This window comes from Chionomys nivalis, chromosome 19 (genome assembly GCF_950005125.1).
Source record: "Chionomys nivalis chromosome 19, mChiNiv1.1, whole genome shotgun sequence".
In the NCBI taxonomy this organism is placed as follows: Eukaryota; Metazoa; Chordata; class Mammalia; order Rodentia; family Cricetidae; genus Chionomys; species Chionomys nivalis.
In genome coordinates this window covers 62,880,404-62,896,117 of record NC_080104.1, presented here as the reverse complement: position 1 = coordinate 62,896,117, position 15,714 = coordinate 62,880,404, and the positions used below count along the sequence as shown (strand labels likewise).

General features: G+C 52.2%; 1 protein-coding gene across 3 annotated transcripts; it reads left to right on the top strand.

Moving 5' to 3' along the window:
• The first annotated feature begins 221 nt into the window (after positions 1–221).
• Abcf1 (ATP binding cassette subfamily F member 1) lies at positions 222–14,921 on the top strand. 3 transcript variants are annotated; one of them, XM_057751663.1, is made up of 25 exons: positions 222–342; positions 5,598–5,644; positions 6,422–6,505; positions 6,607–6,733; positions 7,062–7,099; positions 7,179–7,286; positions 7,699–7,776; positions 7,856–7,972; positions 9,119–9,217; positions 9,390–9,512; positions 9,783–9,883; positions 9,956–10,041; positions 10,147–10,286; positions 10,370–10,518; positions 10,736–10,819; positions 10,924–11,048; positions 11,198–11,310; positions 11,396–11,567; positions 11,697–11,771; positions 11,855–11,925; positions 12,484–12,516; positions 12,599–12,767; positions 12,903–12,967; positions 13,061–13,133; positions 13,219–14,921. In XM_057751663.1, the coding sequence occupies exons 1-25, from the start codon at positions 270–272 to the stop codon at positions 13,383–13,385; spliced, it is 2,517 nt and encodes an 838-aa protein (XP_057607646.1). In that variant the 5' UTR covers positions 222–269; the 3' UTR covers positions 13,386–14,921. The 3 variants fall into 3 exon arrangements, with proteins under 3 accessions (XP_057607646.1, XP_057607645.1, XP_057607644.1); XM_057751662.1 differs by having other exon boundaries at positions 6,604–6,733; XM_057751661.1 differs by having other exon boundaries at positions 6,601–6,733.
• The last annotated feature ends 793 nt before the right edge of the window (positions 14,922–15,714 follow it).

Sequence of the window (15,714 nt, the reverse complement as noted above, 5' to 3'; positions counted from 1 at the left end):
TGAGATCAGAGATGCTTCAGCCTCTTCTCCCTACCCAGAAATTATGTCGTTCCTCGGGTGTCACCGCGTCGCCATCAGCAGCTCAGGCGTGGGGACCGTCACAGGGCGCTGCCCACCCCAGGCCACACCCCCCAGCCCAGGGCGTGGGCGCGCCAGGGCCGCCGGGGACGGGGCGGTGACTAATGGAGAGCCCGCCCACTGGCGGCCCCACGCCGCCGGAAGCGGAAACGGCGCCAGACGCCTGCGGAGGACTCGCAACTGCCGCCGTGATGCCGAAGGGTCCCAAGCAGCAGCCGCCCGAGCCCGAATGGATCGGGGACGGCGAAGGCACGAGCCCCGCGGGTGAGCGGGGAGGAGGCGGGGACGGCCAGAGCGACGGCGGCCGCCGTGGGGCGTGGGTCCTGCGCATGTGCGCCGCGGGCAGAGGCCGCGCTCACGGAGCCGTCCCAGAGCCCCGGGAGGCCGACGGGAGGCGAGCCGGAGCATATGGCACCGAGGGAGGGACGAGAGGACAGGAGCCGGGACTCGGTCGGACGGGACTGCCCGAGTGTTAGCCTTGAGTTCGGATAGGGTCTGTGGTCAGGGATTACTTTAGTACTTGTGCGATGTGGTGTGTGTGTGGAATGAAGGGAACAAGAAGGGGCTTGAAGTCACTTTGGGGGAGATCATAGACAGGAAGGACTACAGTAATTTCACATTTGGTTTGTTTTAGTTAAAACAAACTTAAAGACAACAGTCTCTCTACATAGCCCAAACTGTCCTGGAACTCACTCTGTAGACCGCTCTGTTCTCTAGAATCCCCCTGCCTCCGCCTCCCAAGTGCCGCGATTAAAGGCGTGCGCCGCCACACCTCGGCTTAATTCAGTTTTATGTAGCCAAAACTGCCACGAATCTCTTATGATCGGCTTATTACGGTAACAGTGAAAAACGGAGAATGGCCTTGGTCAAGATAGACTCCCTTGGTCAAGATAGACTCGGGAACACCTTTTGCCAGGTTCTGGCAATGACTTCTGTAAGAAGGGGCAAGGAAATAGTTCAGTGAAGACTGGAGTGCCGTGTACCTGGAGGCTGACTAGACAAAGGTGGACTGAGAGCTCCGCTAATCCAGATGCCTTAGAGGAGTAGGTAACAGAATGTTGGTTGATAGTAGTACTTGGAAAAAATATTTCTAATTCAAAGGTTTGTGTGTGTGTGTTTTGTTTTTTAAGCCAGGATCTTACTTTGTAGCCTTACTGATCTAGAACTCACTATGTAGACCAGACTGGTTGGAGCTCACAGAGATCCATGTGCCTCTGCCTCTTGAATGCTGGTGAAAATTACTTTACTTGTATGAGTATTTTGCCTTTATACTGCATGCATGCAGTGCCTTCAGAAGTAAGAAAAGGGGCCGGGCGGTGGTGGCGCACGCCTTTAATCCCAGCACTTGGGAGGCAGAGGCAGGTGAATCTCTGTGAGTTCGAGACCAGCCTGGTCTACAAGAGCTAGTTCCAGGACAGGCTCCAAAGCCACAGAGAAACCCTGTCTCGAAAAACAAAACAAAACAAAAAACAAAAAAAAAAAAAAAAAAAAAAAAGAAGAAGAAGAAGAAGAGGATTCTCTGGAACTGGAGTTAAGAGAGTTGTTAGGTGAGAATTGGATTCAGGTCCTCTGGAAGAGCAGCCAGTGCTCTTAGCTGCTGAGCTGTCTCTTCAGACCTGAAAATATAATTGTTTTTAAATTTGCTTGTTGGATTGTTTGAGACAGGGTTTCTCTGTGTATCCCTGGCTATCCTGGAATTTACTCTGTAGAGCATGCTGGTCATGAACTCACAGAGATTCCCCTGCCCCTGTTTCCCATATGCTGGGATTGGAGGTGCGTGCCACCGCCACCCATTGAAAATGAAGTTTTTAACGAGGAAGAAGGCGAGAGAGTGGTATTGGGCTGTAGGATGGAAAGCACGCAAAGATGGTGTTGGTGTCTCGTTAGCTGTGTATGAACAGTTCGCCTACGTGAACGTAAGTGTACCATGTGCCGTGCCTTGTCAGAAGAGGGCGTCTGATCCCCCGAAACTGTAGTTAGAGACAGTTGTGAGCCACCGTCTGAGTGCTGGCCGTCAAAACCTGGTCTCTGAAAGAGCAGCCAGTGCTGTAGACGACCAAGCCAGCAGTCCAGTGCCTGTGGCGCCCAGGAACTTAGTGAGCCTCTCCTTCCACCTGGATGTGGGTTCTGGGAATCGAGCGTGGCTCTCTGAACTTGTGCAGCAAATGCCTGTGCTTTCTGAGCCACCTGGCCAGCCCAGTGTATTTTGAAGGCTAGGTTAGAGGTTTCTCAGACATGACAAAGAGACGTGTCTAGTGAGAGAAAAGTTGAAGTAAGAACGTAGATGAAGCAGTCCTGGAGAATTGGGGTTCCTGCCTAAAGAGCCTCACCAGGAAGGAGTCTGACAGGCTGGCTCTAAGAACAGCCAGAGGAACAAATGGGGGGGAGTATCTATGAAATACTACCCAACAGGCATGGGGGCGTTCACCTTTAATCCCAGCACTTGGGAAGCAGAGGCAGGTGGATCTCTGAACGAGACCAGCCTGGTCTACATAGTGAGTTCCAGGACAGCCAGGGCTACCATGCAGAAAAGGAAAAGACGTGCTATCCAGATCAGATTTCTAGACCTCTGAGTGTTTAAGATTTGCATGTATGTAATAAACTGTCTCAGGGATGGGATGCAAGTCTAAACATAAAATTCACTTTTGCTTCTTATACATCTTATAAACACAGTTTAGAGGCTTTAATGTAGCCCAGGCCAGGGATGGCCTTAACCACGCTTGTAGTGAGAGCTGCGGGCTGCGTTCCTGCCACCCGGCTCCTGGCCGCCTGGCTAGCTTATGCCCCGAAATAATTACATGGAAACTGTATTCTTTTAAACACTGCTTGGCCCATTAGTTCTAGCCTCTTAATGGCTAATTCTCACATCTTGCCTTAACCCATATTTAGTAATCTGTGTAGCACCAGTCTTACCGGGAAAGATTCAGCATGTCTGCCTCTGAGAGGAGCTGCCCTGCATCTGAGCTCACTTCCTCTTCCTCCCAGCATTCTGTTCTGTTTACTCCACCCATCTATGTTCTAACTTATGAGGCCAAGCAGTTTCTTTTTTTTTGGTTTTTTTTTTTTTTTTTTTTTTTGGTTTTTCGAGACAGGGTTTCTCTGTGGTTTTGGAGCCTGTCCTGGAACTAGCTCTTGTAGACCAGGCTGGTCTCGAACTCACAGAGATCCGCCTGTCTCTGCCTCCCGAGTGCTGGGATTAAAGGCGTGCGCCATCACCGCCCAGCTAAGCAGTTTCTTTATTAATTAACCAATGACCTTCCTCCATCACAGCCTGGCCTTGCAGTGTTGTCAGCACAGACTTGAGTGGAGATGTGGCCTTGAACTGCTCAGGACGCTCTCTCTCTTTCTCAGCTGTTGTTTGAGACCAAGGTTTTGCTGAGCTGCCCAAGCAGGGCTCAAACTCAGTTCTCTTTCCTTAGCCTGTTAGCTGGATTACAAATATAGGCCAGGAATGTTAATATTCAAGTGTTTTTTTCCTGCTTTGTAACTCAGGAAAGCTTAAGGAAAGAGCTGTAGTATGGGGGCAGGAAGAGGAGAGGCGCGGTGGAGCTCTGGTCCCGCAGACCTCTGCGATGACCTGAGCATGAGCTTTTCTTCCTCCAGCTAAGATGTCAAGCATGGTGGCTCACACTTTTAATTCTAGTACTCGGGAAGCAGAGGCAAATGAATCTCTGATTTTGAAGCCAGCAGGATCTACAGAGTGAACTCTAGGACGGTCAGGGGTACACAGAGAAACCGTGGGGGTGGGGAGGCGCGGGGCAGACCTGGTGGCTCAGGTTTGTAATTCCAAATATGTGGGAGGCCAAAGCTGGAGGCCAGACTGGGCAACTTAGTGAGACTCCGCCTCAAAGTTAAAGGTGGAAATAAAGGACTGAGATGTGGTTGAGTTGTGACGAGCCAGTTTGTGTGAGGCCCTAGGTCATTGAGATTGGGTTCCACGGGCTGGCTGGCACGTGAAGGTCCTAAGTGTTAACCCTCCACTTCCTCTGACCTGTGTGCTCCAGTCACCCAGTGAGTTCCAGGCTCAGGCTTGAAAAGCATTCTGGGTAGGATGCGTAGAGCAGAGACTAGTGTAGGTTTCTATGTCTGGACTTAGTGAGGTACCTGGGAGGATAAGAGTCCACAGCCTAGCTGGGGCAGGAAGCAGGAAAGATGGGTAGGGCCTCTGTTAGCCTCTGAGGCTATAAAGTAGAGAGAATGTCTTTTATTATATCCAGGGCTTTTTGTTCTGTTTTGTTTCGTTTTTGGCAAAGCAGATATTCAGTAAGACTTTTCTGATAAATAAGGAGTGTGGAACACATGGGATTCGGATGCAGCGATGCTCACTGTGGGGCTGGAAAGGTTCAACAGGTGTGACTCTAGTCCCAAAGGATCTAGTGCCCTCTGCTGGCATTCTGACACGTGCAGATAGACGCCCCTTCCTTTAAAAAGGAAGCAGTGACAGCTAGCAGGCGACTTTGATGTCTCTGAGTGAGTGTGGCCTTCAGAAACCATGGTAGTGGCCCGGCCACGGAGGGAAGTCATGATTAACCCTTCCTCTGTGCACAGAGAGTGGAGGGTTGCATGTGTAACAGTGGGCAGAAGTGAGCAGTGGACCAGACTCCTTTGCGCCCTGAGAGACAGTCTTTCAGGTAACTCTCTAGGCTAGAAGACTGCATGGGAAAGTGACCAGTTGTCCTTTACACTGTAGTTTCAGCACAGCCTGGGTGTTCATCTGCAGATGGTCATTGTCGTGGCCTGCAGCCCTCACACACACACACACACACGGTACCGTAGGGTAGGGGATCACACACACAGTACAGTGGGATGGGGAAAAGCCGTTCTTTTCCGCTGTTCCCTGAATGTCCTTCGTGCTGCAAGACTCTACCTCTCAGTGCTCTCCACCCTGTGGGTTCTGCCCGTCCGTCCCCTTGCCATCACCAGAGTAGACCACCCTGAAAATACTGTAACATTCTCTCAACAGACTTTCCTTCCCATCCTTGCCCCACTCTGAAGTGAACACTAGGCTTGAAGGTACCAAAGGTCACACCAATAACACACTGCTCCTCGGCTAACTAAAGCCTTCCCCGCAGCCTGACCGTGTCCCATTTGACCCGCGTGTTTCCACATGAGTGTTTCTTCTCACAGCTGGTCTAGACATGGCATTGTGACCCACCTGTGCCTTCTCCTTGAAGCTTCCTCCATAGGAGCTGTGTGTGGCACTAGGTGTGAGGCTAGCTAGCCTTTCCTCTCCACCCAAAAATCTACTTTTTCTCAGGGCCCTTGCTCTTTTGTTTTTCAAGACAGGGTTTCTCTGAGTAACAGCTCTGTAGAGCTGGCTGGCCTTGAACTCACAGATCCACCTGCCTCTGCCCAGCTTGAAAAAATGTTCTAAGGAAATAGTGTTTGGAAGAGCGAACGAAAGCAGACTGTTTTGTGAGACTGTGTTTTCAGGGCAGAGCCAGCTGGAGCTCCGCTGAAGCTCAGGCTGCTGGGTGTTAGTAACGACCTAATGATGTGATTTCTGTTTCATCTTCCAGACAAAGTGGTGAAAAAAGGCAAAAAGGACAAGAAGACCAAAAAGACGGTGAGAAAATGAGGATCCAGGAAGAGAAGTGGCTGTGGGTGTTCCCACGTGTATAAATGGACCTGTGAGGTCTGAGGAGGGAAAGGGCTTGCTAAGAAAAGGGACTCTGGGTGGCTGGGTAGTTTTGTCACTCGGGAAGCAGGAGGCACATGGGCTCCTGGGAGAGTCTCAAAGAATTCATATTTTTAACAATTCAGAAAGAGCTGGGCAGTGATGATGGTGTTGCACGCCTTTAATCCCAGCACTCAGGAGGCAGAAGCAGGTCTGAGTTCAAGGCCAACCTGTCCACTAGGGTGAGTTCCAGGACAGCCAGGGCTACACAGAAACCCTGTCTAGGAAGAAAAAAAAAATCAGTGGCCAGACAGTGGTAGCACACGCCTTTAATCCCAGAAGCAGAAAGGGGCAGGTATCTGTGAATTGAAGGGCACCCTGGTCTGCAGAGCAAGTTCCAGGACAGACTCCAAAAGCTACAGAGACTCACTGTCTAGAAAACCAAACAAACAAAAACCATAAAAGAACAAATACTGCTGTCTTACAGGTCTTCAGGTTGGGGAGTTCAGTGGGTTCATGGCTTCAGTGGGCACGCGTGTGTCATACTTGTACAAAAGTGGAAACCAGAAGTTCTTGGGGAGCAAACATGAGTGAGAGTTAGGCATGGTGAATTCAGATAATAAAAAGATGACCACTGGTACTTTGAAAAGGAGAGAGAGGCAAGATGAGGCCTCCATGCACATAGCTGGCGGCCTCTGAGCAGCTTGCGTCTTGTCCCCTTTACAGTTCTTTGAGGAACTGGCAGTAGAAGATAAACAAGCTGGGGAAGAAGAGAAAGTCCAGAAGGAGAAGGAGCAGCAGCAGCAGCAGGTACCCATGACGGGCTGGGAATCCCGGGACATCTCGGACCCACCAGCCCCTCTGAGCCCTCGGCTGATAGGACTTCAGTTAATTCCACATTGTTTCAGCAGCAGAAGAAAAAGCGAGACACCCGAAAAGGCCGACGGAAGAAGGATGCGGACGACGATGGTGAAGAGAAAGAGCTCATGGAGCGTCTTAAGCAGCTCTCTGTGCCAGCCAGTGATGAGGAGGACGAGGGTAAGTTTCTGGAGGGGACACCAGGAGGTGGTGGCGCACGCTTTTAACCCCAAACTCTGGAGGCAGAGGCAGGGATCTCTGAGTTCAAGGCCAGCTTAGTCTACAAAGCAAGTTCAGGACAGCCAGGACTGTTCCACAGAGAAACTGTGTCTCAGAAAGAAAGGAAGAAGAAAAAGAGGGGGGGAAGGAACCTGAGGGGCGGGGAGGCATCCAAAATTCATGGTTGGTGGGGAGTAAGGCCTCATTCCTTGCAAGGTCTTTGTGTTGGTGAAGTGAAGGAACCAGACACTGGAATCCCCCTGACCATTTCCTCTCCTTGTCCTTTCAGTGCCTGCGCCAGTTCCCCGAGGAGGGAAGAAGGCCAAGGTGAGCTGTCAACAGGCGAGCAGAGACTCCTAAGGGCAGCCGCCGCAGCCCCACTGACTTCGGAGGTCTTTTCCTGCAGGGTGGGAATGTTTTTGAAGCCCTGATTCAGGATGACAGTGATGACGAGGAGGAGGAAGAAAAGCATGCTCCCAAGCCTGCCAAGCCAGAGAAGAATCGCATCAACAAGGTGAGGCGCGGTTTCCTGTTTGTAAACCAGCTCTCCTAAGTTTGCCCTGGTTGTGCCACCAAAACTCATCTTTAATTAGAGTTGTCTGTCTTGCCACAGTCTTCAGAGGTTAAAACTCCAAATCTGAAACAAAGACCCTCTGCCTGCCTCTCCCCTTGGGACTCTGCCATGGCATTGAGCAGTTTGGCTGCATCCTTTCCTTGCTTAAGCCTTTGCTGCCCGCTCTGCTGCTGCTCCCCCCAGCCTTCTAGCCCTTGTCTGGTTTACTCCTGCTTGAGTGGCGCTTTCTGGGTCTCATGTCGTGTGTCCACCCCCCACCCCACCCCCCGTAGCCCTTTTGAACCATGGCGGGCTCTCTGGAAATGTGTTTGTAAGTGACAGAGTAACAAAGTCATCTGTGTGTGTCCCGCAGGCTGTGTCTGAGGAGCAGCAGCCTGGGCTCAAGAACAGACGGGGAGGAAAGGAGGAAAAGTCCAAAGGGAAGGCCAAGGTGAGAGCTGCAGGTGACGGCTGCAGGTGACAGCTCTCATCTGTGGAGCGTTTCCTCAGGCCTGTCTTTCCCTTGTTAGCCTCAGAATAAATGTGCTGCTCCAGACAGTGAAGGAGAAGATGATGAAGAACTAACTAAAGAGAAGGAGCCTCCCAAGCAAGGGAAGGATAGAGAAAAAGCCAAGAAGGCAGAGCAGGTCTGTGTTCTGCTGGGGCCCAGGGCGGGAGGGGTGAAGTCTGTTGCTGTCCTGCGAGGCAGTGGAGCCCACCTTTAATCCCGGTGCTCGGGAGAGAGGCAGAACTGAGTTCCAGCACAGCCGGGACTGTAGGAAAGGGCACTGAAGTAGTGTTTAGGTTTGTCTCTCTGTCTCATCTTTTTACAACTCTTGGAAAGTGGCAGCCATTTTATCCCATGGGCCACATGAAGACAGACATTGGGTCAGGTTTGGCCCAGAGGCTGGAGCTGCAGCACTGAATGGAAGAGGAAAAGGCCTGGAGTTTACCTCTGATGAGCTTGCCTCTGTCTGTGCCATTCGCTGGCACTGTGATCTAGAACATGCCTTGTCGTGTGCTGGTCTCAGTTATCATGTCTGGATGCTGTCGTCTCTCTCTCTCTAACATCCTCAGGCTGCACACTGCAGTTTTTTCTTTGCATGTTAGTGACAGAAATTCATTTGTCCCACCCTCGGTTACACTTGCAAGTTAGTTCTTTAGTTACAGGCCTTTCCTTTCATTACTTGCCACACATCTCACACCGGTGGTTTCTGGTGGCAGTGTTGAACAAGGACTGTATGCAGACCAGTGGCTCGGGATGAGTAAGAGCGGACCATAAGCTGGACCAGGCTGGGTGGGGAGGACAGCTCCCTGCCCCACTTGGATGCATAGCAGGCGCGAAGGGAGCTTTTGTTTGTCTGTTTCTGGGTTTGGGTTTTTTGTTTTGTTTTATTTTTGTTATTTGTTTTTTATTTGTTTTTTTTAATATTTATTTATTATGTATACAATATTCTGTCTCTGTGTATGCCTGCAAGCCAGAAGAGGGCATCAGACCTCATTACAGATGGTTGTAAGCCACCATGTGGTTGCTGGGAATCGAACTCGGGTTCTTTGGGAGAGCAGGCAATGCTCTTAACCTCTGAGCCATCTCTCCAGCCCCCTTATTTGGTTTTTCAAGACAAGGCTTCTCTGTGTAGTCCTAGCTGTCTTGGAACTCATTCTGTAGACCAGGAGGTAGCACTCACTGTCTCAGCCACCATGCCCAGAATCAGCTCTCTAGGATGTCAGTCCTTGGTGTGTGCTGCTGCTGCTGCTTCTGATTGTTTCTTGATTGCCACGTGTTCTCACAGGGCGGAGAGGAAGAGAGAGAAGAGGAGGAGGGGGAGTCGAAGGCAAATGACCCCTATGCCCACCTTAGCAAAAAGGAAAAGAAAAAGCTTAAGAAACAGGTCAGCCTTGCTCTTCATGGTGTCTGTGGGTTTGTAAGGCCAGGTATGAGGAGAGCTTTGGGGACTGCTTGACACAGAGCAGCTGAAAGGAGGGGGTGTGTCTCTCAGCCCCTCTCAGCCATGACAGGGTGGAGCTGCTGTGTGGTGACATGAGCATCCTTTCCTTCCCCAGATGGATTATGAACGCCAGGTGGAGTCTTTAAAAGCAGCTAATGCTGCAGAAAATGACTTCTCAGTGTCCCAGGCAGAGGTGTCCTCTCGCCAGGCAATGCTAGAAAATGCATCTGACATCAAGGTGAGATGTGTAGGCCTTTGCCCACTTACTCACCTCAGGAAAGGCCTGTCCTCGCTTTCTCTCGGGTTCTTGGTAGCCCCAGAAGGCGTGTAAAGGAGTGGATGCACTGGGAAGAAGGTTCTGCTGGCTTGAGCAAGGTGGCAGAAATAAGAGGACCCATGCTTGGAGGGAAGGGGTAGAAAGGCTGGCCCCACTGAGGAAAGTGAAGATTTCTCCTGTGTGTGTTTGTGTGCATGTTTGTCCTGAGTTCCTCCAACCTGTCGGCTACAGTTGGAAAAGTTCAGCATCTCGGCCCATGGCAAGGAGCTGTTTGTCAACGCTGACCTGTACATCGTCGCCGGCCGCCGCTACGGGCTGGTGGGGCCCAATGGGTGAGAAGGTGGGGCTGAAGGGGAAAGGAGGATGCTCTGGGTGGCTGGATCCTCATGGTTCTTGTTCTACAGCAAAGGCAAGACCACACTCCTGAAGCACATTGCCAACCGTGCCCTGAGCATCCCCCCTAACATTGATGTGCTGCTGTGCGAGCAGGGTGAGGCCGCGAGAGGGGGAGAGGGGTGATGGGGGGGGCACTAGGAGCTCTGCCTGAGTCAGGTGGCCAGGACTGGCGTTGACATCTGAACCTGCCCTTCCTTAGAGGTGGTGGCTGATGAAACGCCAGCAGTACAGGCTGTGCTTCGTGCAGACACCAAGCGACTCAAGTTGCTGGAGGAAGAGCGGCAGCTTCAGGGGCAGCTGGAGCAGGGGGATGACACGGCCGCTGAGAGGCTGGAAAAGGTAGAGGAGCTGCCGCGGGGAGGCAGGGTGAGCCTGGGGGTCTTGGGACCCTTGGACATGGGTCCTCTTCTCCCTCCTCCCAGGTCTATGAGGAATTGAGGGCTACTGGGGCAGCGGCTGCAGAGGCCAAGGCAAGGCGGATCCTGGCTGGTTTGGGCTTTGACCCTGAGATGCAGAATCGTCCCACACAGAAGTTCTCTGGGGGTTGGCGCATGCGCGTCTCCCTGGCCAGGTGGGCCCTACTGCTACTCTGCCCGTTTCTCTTCCCTTTCCTTTCTTCCAAGGCCACTTTAGCAATCAGGTTCGAGGCCATGGTACACTACCCTCACTGCGGACTGCGAGAGCTTGGGGCATTCTCCCTTGTGGTCCCTGTCTAATAGAAAGTTCTTGTTAAGTTCTGCCAGCCAGGGGCTCCGGGTCTGCTGACCTTGTCCTCCATTCCTCCTTAGGGCACTGTTCATGGAACCCACACTGCTGATGCTGGATGAGCCCACCAACCACCTGGACCTCAACGCTGTCATCTGGCTCAATAAGTGCGTGGCCTCTGTTCTCCACCTTTGTGTCGTTGGCTCCCATTGGCTGCTTTCCCTGTTCCCGCCGCTTATTATAACACCCCACACCCCTTTCTACACTGCAGCTACCTTCAGGGCTGGAGGAAGACGTTGCTGATTGTCTCGCACGACCAGGGCTTTCTGGACGACGTCTGCACTGATATCATCCACCTCGATGCCCAGAGGCTCCATTACTACAGGGGCAATTACAGTAAGGAAGCTCTCAGGGGGGGGGGCAGGTGGACCCCCGGGCAGGACCTGAGTAGCAGGCCCTGGGCTGGCGATGTGCTGTGTCTTCAAACCTCCATACATGGCTTCTCTCCCCAATTCACCTGTCCCTGGCTGTTCCTCTGCCCCCAGTGACCTTCAAGAAGATGTACCAGCAGAAGCAGAAAGAACTGTTAAAGCAATATGAGAAACAGGAGAAGAAGCTGAAGGAGCTGAAGGCTGGGGGCAAGTCTACCAAGCAGGCAGTGCGTGTCTAAACTTATGGAGAGCAGGGTGGGAGAGCCTGTGGGAGTGAGCCTGCATGGATTGCTGCTTTCTTCCCTCGTCCAGGAAAAGCAAACAAAGGAAGTCCTGACTCGAAAACAGCAGAAATGCCGTCGGAAAAACCAGGATGAGGAGTCTCAGGAGCCCCCTGAGCTCCTGAAGCGCCCCAAGGAATACACCGTGCGCTTCACCTTCCCAGACCCTCCACCTCTCAGCCCACCTGTGCTCGGCCTGCACGGTGAGTGACCACTGCTGCCATGGACAGCAGAGCCCCCGAGCCTTAGCTTTGCACCAAAGCTCTAGCCCTTTCCTCCAAGGTCAGGCCTCTACAATGACTGGGAAGTTATAAATTGCTGCTTTTTCTCAGGTGTGACATTTGGCTATGAGGGGCAGAAGCCCCTCTTTAAGAACCTGGATTTTGGCATCGACATGGACTCGCGGAGTGAGTTGGTCCTGGGTGACGTGGGGTGTGGAGCATGAGTCTCAAGACTGAGGCTGCTTCTCTGACCACCTGTCTCCTTCCAGTTTGTATCGTGGGCCCCAACGGTGTGGGGAAGAGCACACTGCTGCTGCTGCTGACTGGCAAGCTGACACCAGTGAGTCCCAAAGCCAGAAGAGAGAGGAGAGGGCCCAGTATCCACCCTTGTAGGCTGATAGAAGTGTGCACTGCTGAGGGCTGCACCCTCACTCCAGAGTAGGGCCGTAATGCTGGGGAGTGAACCTGGGACCCTGACACACCGTGTCCTCCAGCTTGTTTTAATATGGTCTTGCTAAATTACCTTGTCCTTTCTCACCTTAGGTAGCTGGGATTGCGGTGTGTGCCACCACCCAGCTCAGCTCTGGGTCACTGCAGGGGAACCTGGTGTCTCCCTCAGTGCCCTCCTCACCCCCTTGCACCCATTTTCACTTTCTTGGGTTCATTTATTCCCAGCCCAACTCTGATATTTGTTTCTCTTAAGAAAACATTGAGGTAGACCTGGTGGCTTGCACTCATAAATGTAGCTCTGTGGAGTCTGAGATGGGTATTGCTAGCCTGGGCTGTAGAATAAGGCCATCTCCAAAAGGGAGGGAGGGAAGGGAAGGGAAGGAAAAAGGGAAAACTGGCTACGGTGGCACAACCCTTCTGCCTCCCTGTTCTTGCATTTTCCTTGCAGACCAACGGGGAAATGAGAAAGAACCATCGCCTGGTAAGCTGGCCTTGGGACTGAGGTGTGGAAGTCTGGCAGGAAGCAGGACTCGGACTGACCACCTCCCTCTCCCCTTGGGCAGAAAATTGGCTTCTTTAACCAGCAGTATGCCGAGCAGTTGCACATGGAGGAGACGCCCACTGAGTACCTGCAGAGGAGCTTCAACCTGCCCTACCAGGATGCCCGGAAGTGCTTGGGCCGCTTTGGCCTGGAGAGCCACGCCCACACCATCCAGATCTGCAAACTCTCTGGTACTACCACTCTCGGGTGCCCGAGGAGGTGGCCTCATCGACTCTCTCTGGAGACTGGCAGGAGGAGGCGTATAAATGGGGAGCCCCATGTCCTGAGCACATAACGGAGTCTCAATACCTTTCCTTCTGTGGCAGGTGGGCAGAAAGCTCGAGTTGTGTTTGCAGAGCTGGCCTGTCGGGAGCCTGATGTTCTTATCCTGGTAAGTGGCCAGTCACAGGAAGGGGCTAGAGGGTGAGCGCTGCAGACACAGCCGCAGTGCTCGGACATGGAACGCTCTGCTCCTTCTCCACAGGATGAGCCAACCAACAACTTGGACATAGAGTCTATCGACGCCCTGGGGGAGGCCATCAATGAGTACAAAGGAGGTAAGTCTGCTCGGATGGGAGGAGGAGCCCAAAAAGTGTGAGCTGGGCTCTCCTTTCCTCTTCTGACTCCCTTCTTTCTCCAAAGCTGTGATTGTTGTTAGCCACGATGCCCGACTCATCACAGAAACCAACTGCCAATTGTGGGTGGTGGAGGAGCAGAGTGTCAGTCAAATCGATGGCGACTTTGATGACTACAAGCGAGAGGTGTTGGAGGCCCTGGGTGAAGTCATGATCAATCGACCACGGGATTGATCTCCCCTCCTGGAAGCCTGCTGAGACAAGCTCCTGTGGCCAGAATCTCTGCCCACCTCCTTTCTCTCCACCTAGAAGCCTGCTGTGTCTGCTGCAACTGCAGCCCATGGGCCATGGAGGTGGAGTGTTGACTTGATATGTGGATTGTGTCCTTCCCACTGAAGGGCTGTTCCCCTCAGATAGCTGAGGTGACCTTTGCTGTGGTAGAGTCCCCTCTTGCCACTCAGAACTGACACTGTCCGGTCCTCCTTCTGAAAGGAGGTCTGGTCCTGACTCACTGACACAAACAGTCGGAACCACAGGCAGCTGTGGTCACTTGTCTGGTGGGGACTCGGGCAGGAAAGGAGAGCTGCTGAACTGGAAGCTCCTTTTAGAGGGGAGGAAATAAAGGAGAGGGGTGTTGATGCCCTGTCCCTGTGTGGAGTTTCCTCTCCTCCCCAGCTAGTGTGCCTGCTGTACCCTCAGGGAAGGGAAAATGACCAAGCCCACCCCTTGAATGAAGTGGTGCTCCACCCTGTGCTTAGGGCTCCAGAACACTGATCTAAGGTCAGCAGTCCCTGTGGGCACAGGACACAGCTGTAGCTCCAGCCCAAGGGTGCAGGGAAGCTCATTGGCTGTATGAGTCATGCCTTAAAATTGTGGCACTACGGAAGACCGGGGAAGAGAAAGGCTCTGCTTCCGTGAATGGTTAGAGAAGACTTGAAAACTAAGGACATTTATGATACAACTGACTGCCATGTACCTAATTTTGGTTAAGAATTGCCATGTGTCCAAAAAGGACAGTTCCAGAGATGGGTTATTTGGTGACAGCTCATGGAGCTGGAGTGAGGACCAAAGCCAGTCCACGCCCGAGAGAGGCAGATCAGCGGTGCGGAACAACTGGTGCACAACTGGTGGGGTTTAGCCATCCACTCACTTGGAAGGGAGTCCAGAAGTGGACAGCGTGGTGAGCTGTAGAACCTCTGAAGGGATTTTCAGTGTAGCCAGTTTCAGTGCTGGAAATCCTGGCTGACCTGGTACCCATCTGGACAGCGGAGCTGGTGTGCTCTTGAGGTAGTAGATGGTAGTCAGTCCAAAGCTGCTGCCGGGGAGAACACTACATGCCCTCACATCTAGATGAGACTGCAGAAATGACAGGGTGTTGTCTAGTGAATACCAAGAACGTGGGTGTGAGTGGGTGGTGAGCACACCTTTAATCCAGTACTCTGGAGGCAGAGGCAGGCAACACTCTACACAGAAAAACCTTGTCTGGAAAAGCTAAAGAGAAACTTGGTGTGAAGAATGTGTGTGTGTGGTTGGCCAGCTGCACAAAGCCCAGGCTGTCCACCAGTTTTCTCCCATGAACAGCGTGCGTGGAGTTAGAAATGGCATCCCTTAGATGTGGGTGGGAAATTGTCCCTCAAAAAGAAAAATGGGCTGGAGAGATGGCTCGGTTAAGAGCACTGACTGCTCTTCCAGAGGACCTGGGTTCAATTCCCAGCACCCACATGGCAGCTCACAACTGTAAATTCAGTTCCAGGGGATCTGACACCTTCACACCAATGCACATAAAATAAATCGTAAAAAAAAAAAAAGATGAACACAGAAGAGAAAAAGACAGTCACTGAAAGTCTGAATAAACTATTTTATTAGCAGTCATATTTTATTCATGAGCTGGATTTTAGTGTTTGAGACAAGGTCTTGCTGTGTGGGTCTAGCTAGCCTGGAACTTGCTATCTAGACCATAGCTGACCTGGTCTACACAGAGACCTGTCTCCCTTTGCGGCACCCGCACCCCTTCCCACCAGTGCACCACCATGCCCTTTTAAACACCTGCAGGGAATATAGAAATGTTTCATATGATGAGCATCACAGAAATTTTGGGGATTTTTGAAGTAGGGAGTCATTCTGTAGTCTAGGCTAGTAGCCTCAATTAACTCTGTAGCTCAGGCCAGCCTTGATGTTGTGGGCCCACTGGAGCACTTGTAGGCGGTTAAAGGCACCTGCTGCTCTCTCAGAGGATCCAGGTTCAGCCCTGGCACCCACATAGCAGATCACAGCTGTCTGTAACTCCAGCTACAGGGCATCCAGCACCCTCCTTTGGCTTCTATGCATGTGGTACACTTACAAGTAGATAACATAAGCATAAAAGAACAAATCTTTAAAGTGTGGGGCAGGGCAGCACTGGAGAGATAGCTCAGTGGTTCAGAGCACTGACTGTGGCCAGGCATAGTGGTGCACACCTGTAACTCCAGGAGGCACAGGCAGGCAAATCTTGGTGAGTTCCAGCCCAGCCTGGTCTACAGAGCCAGTTCCAGGACAGCCAGGACTACACAGGGAAACCCTGTCT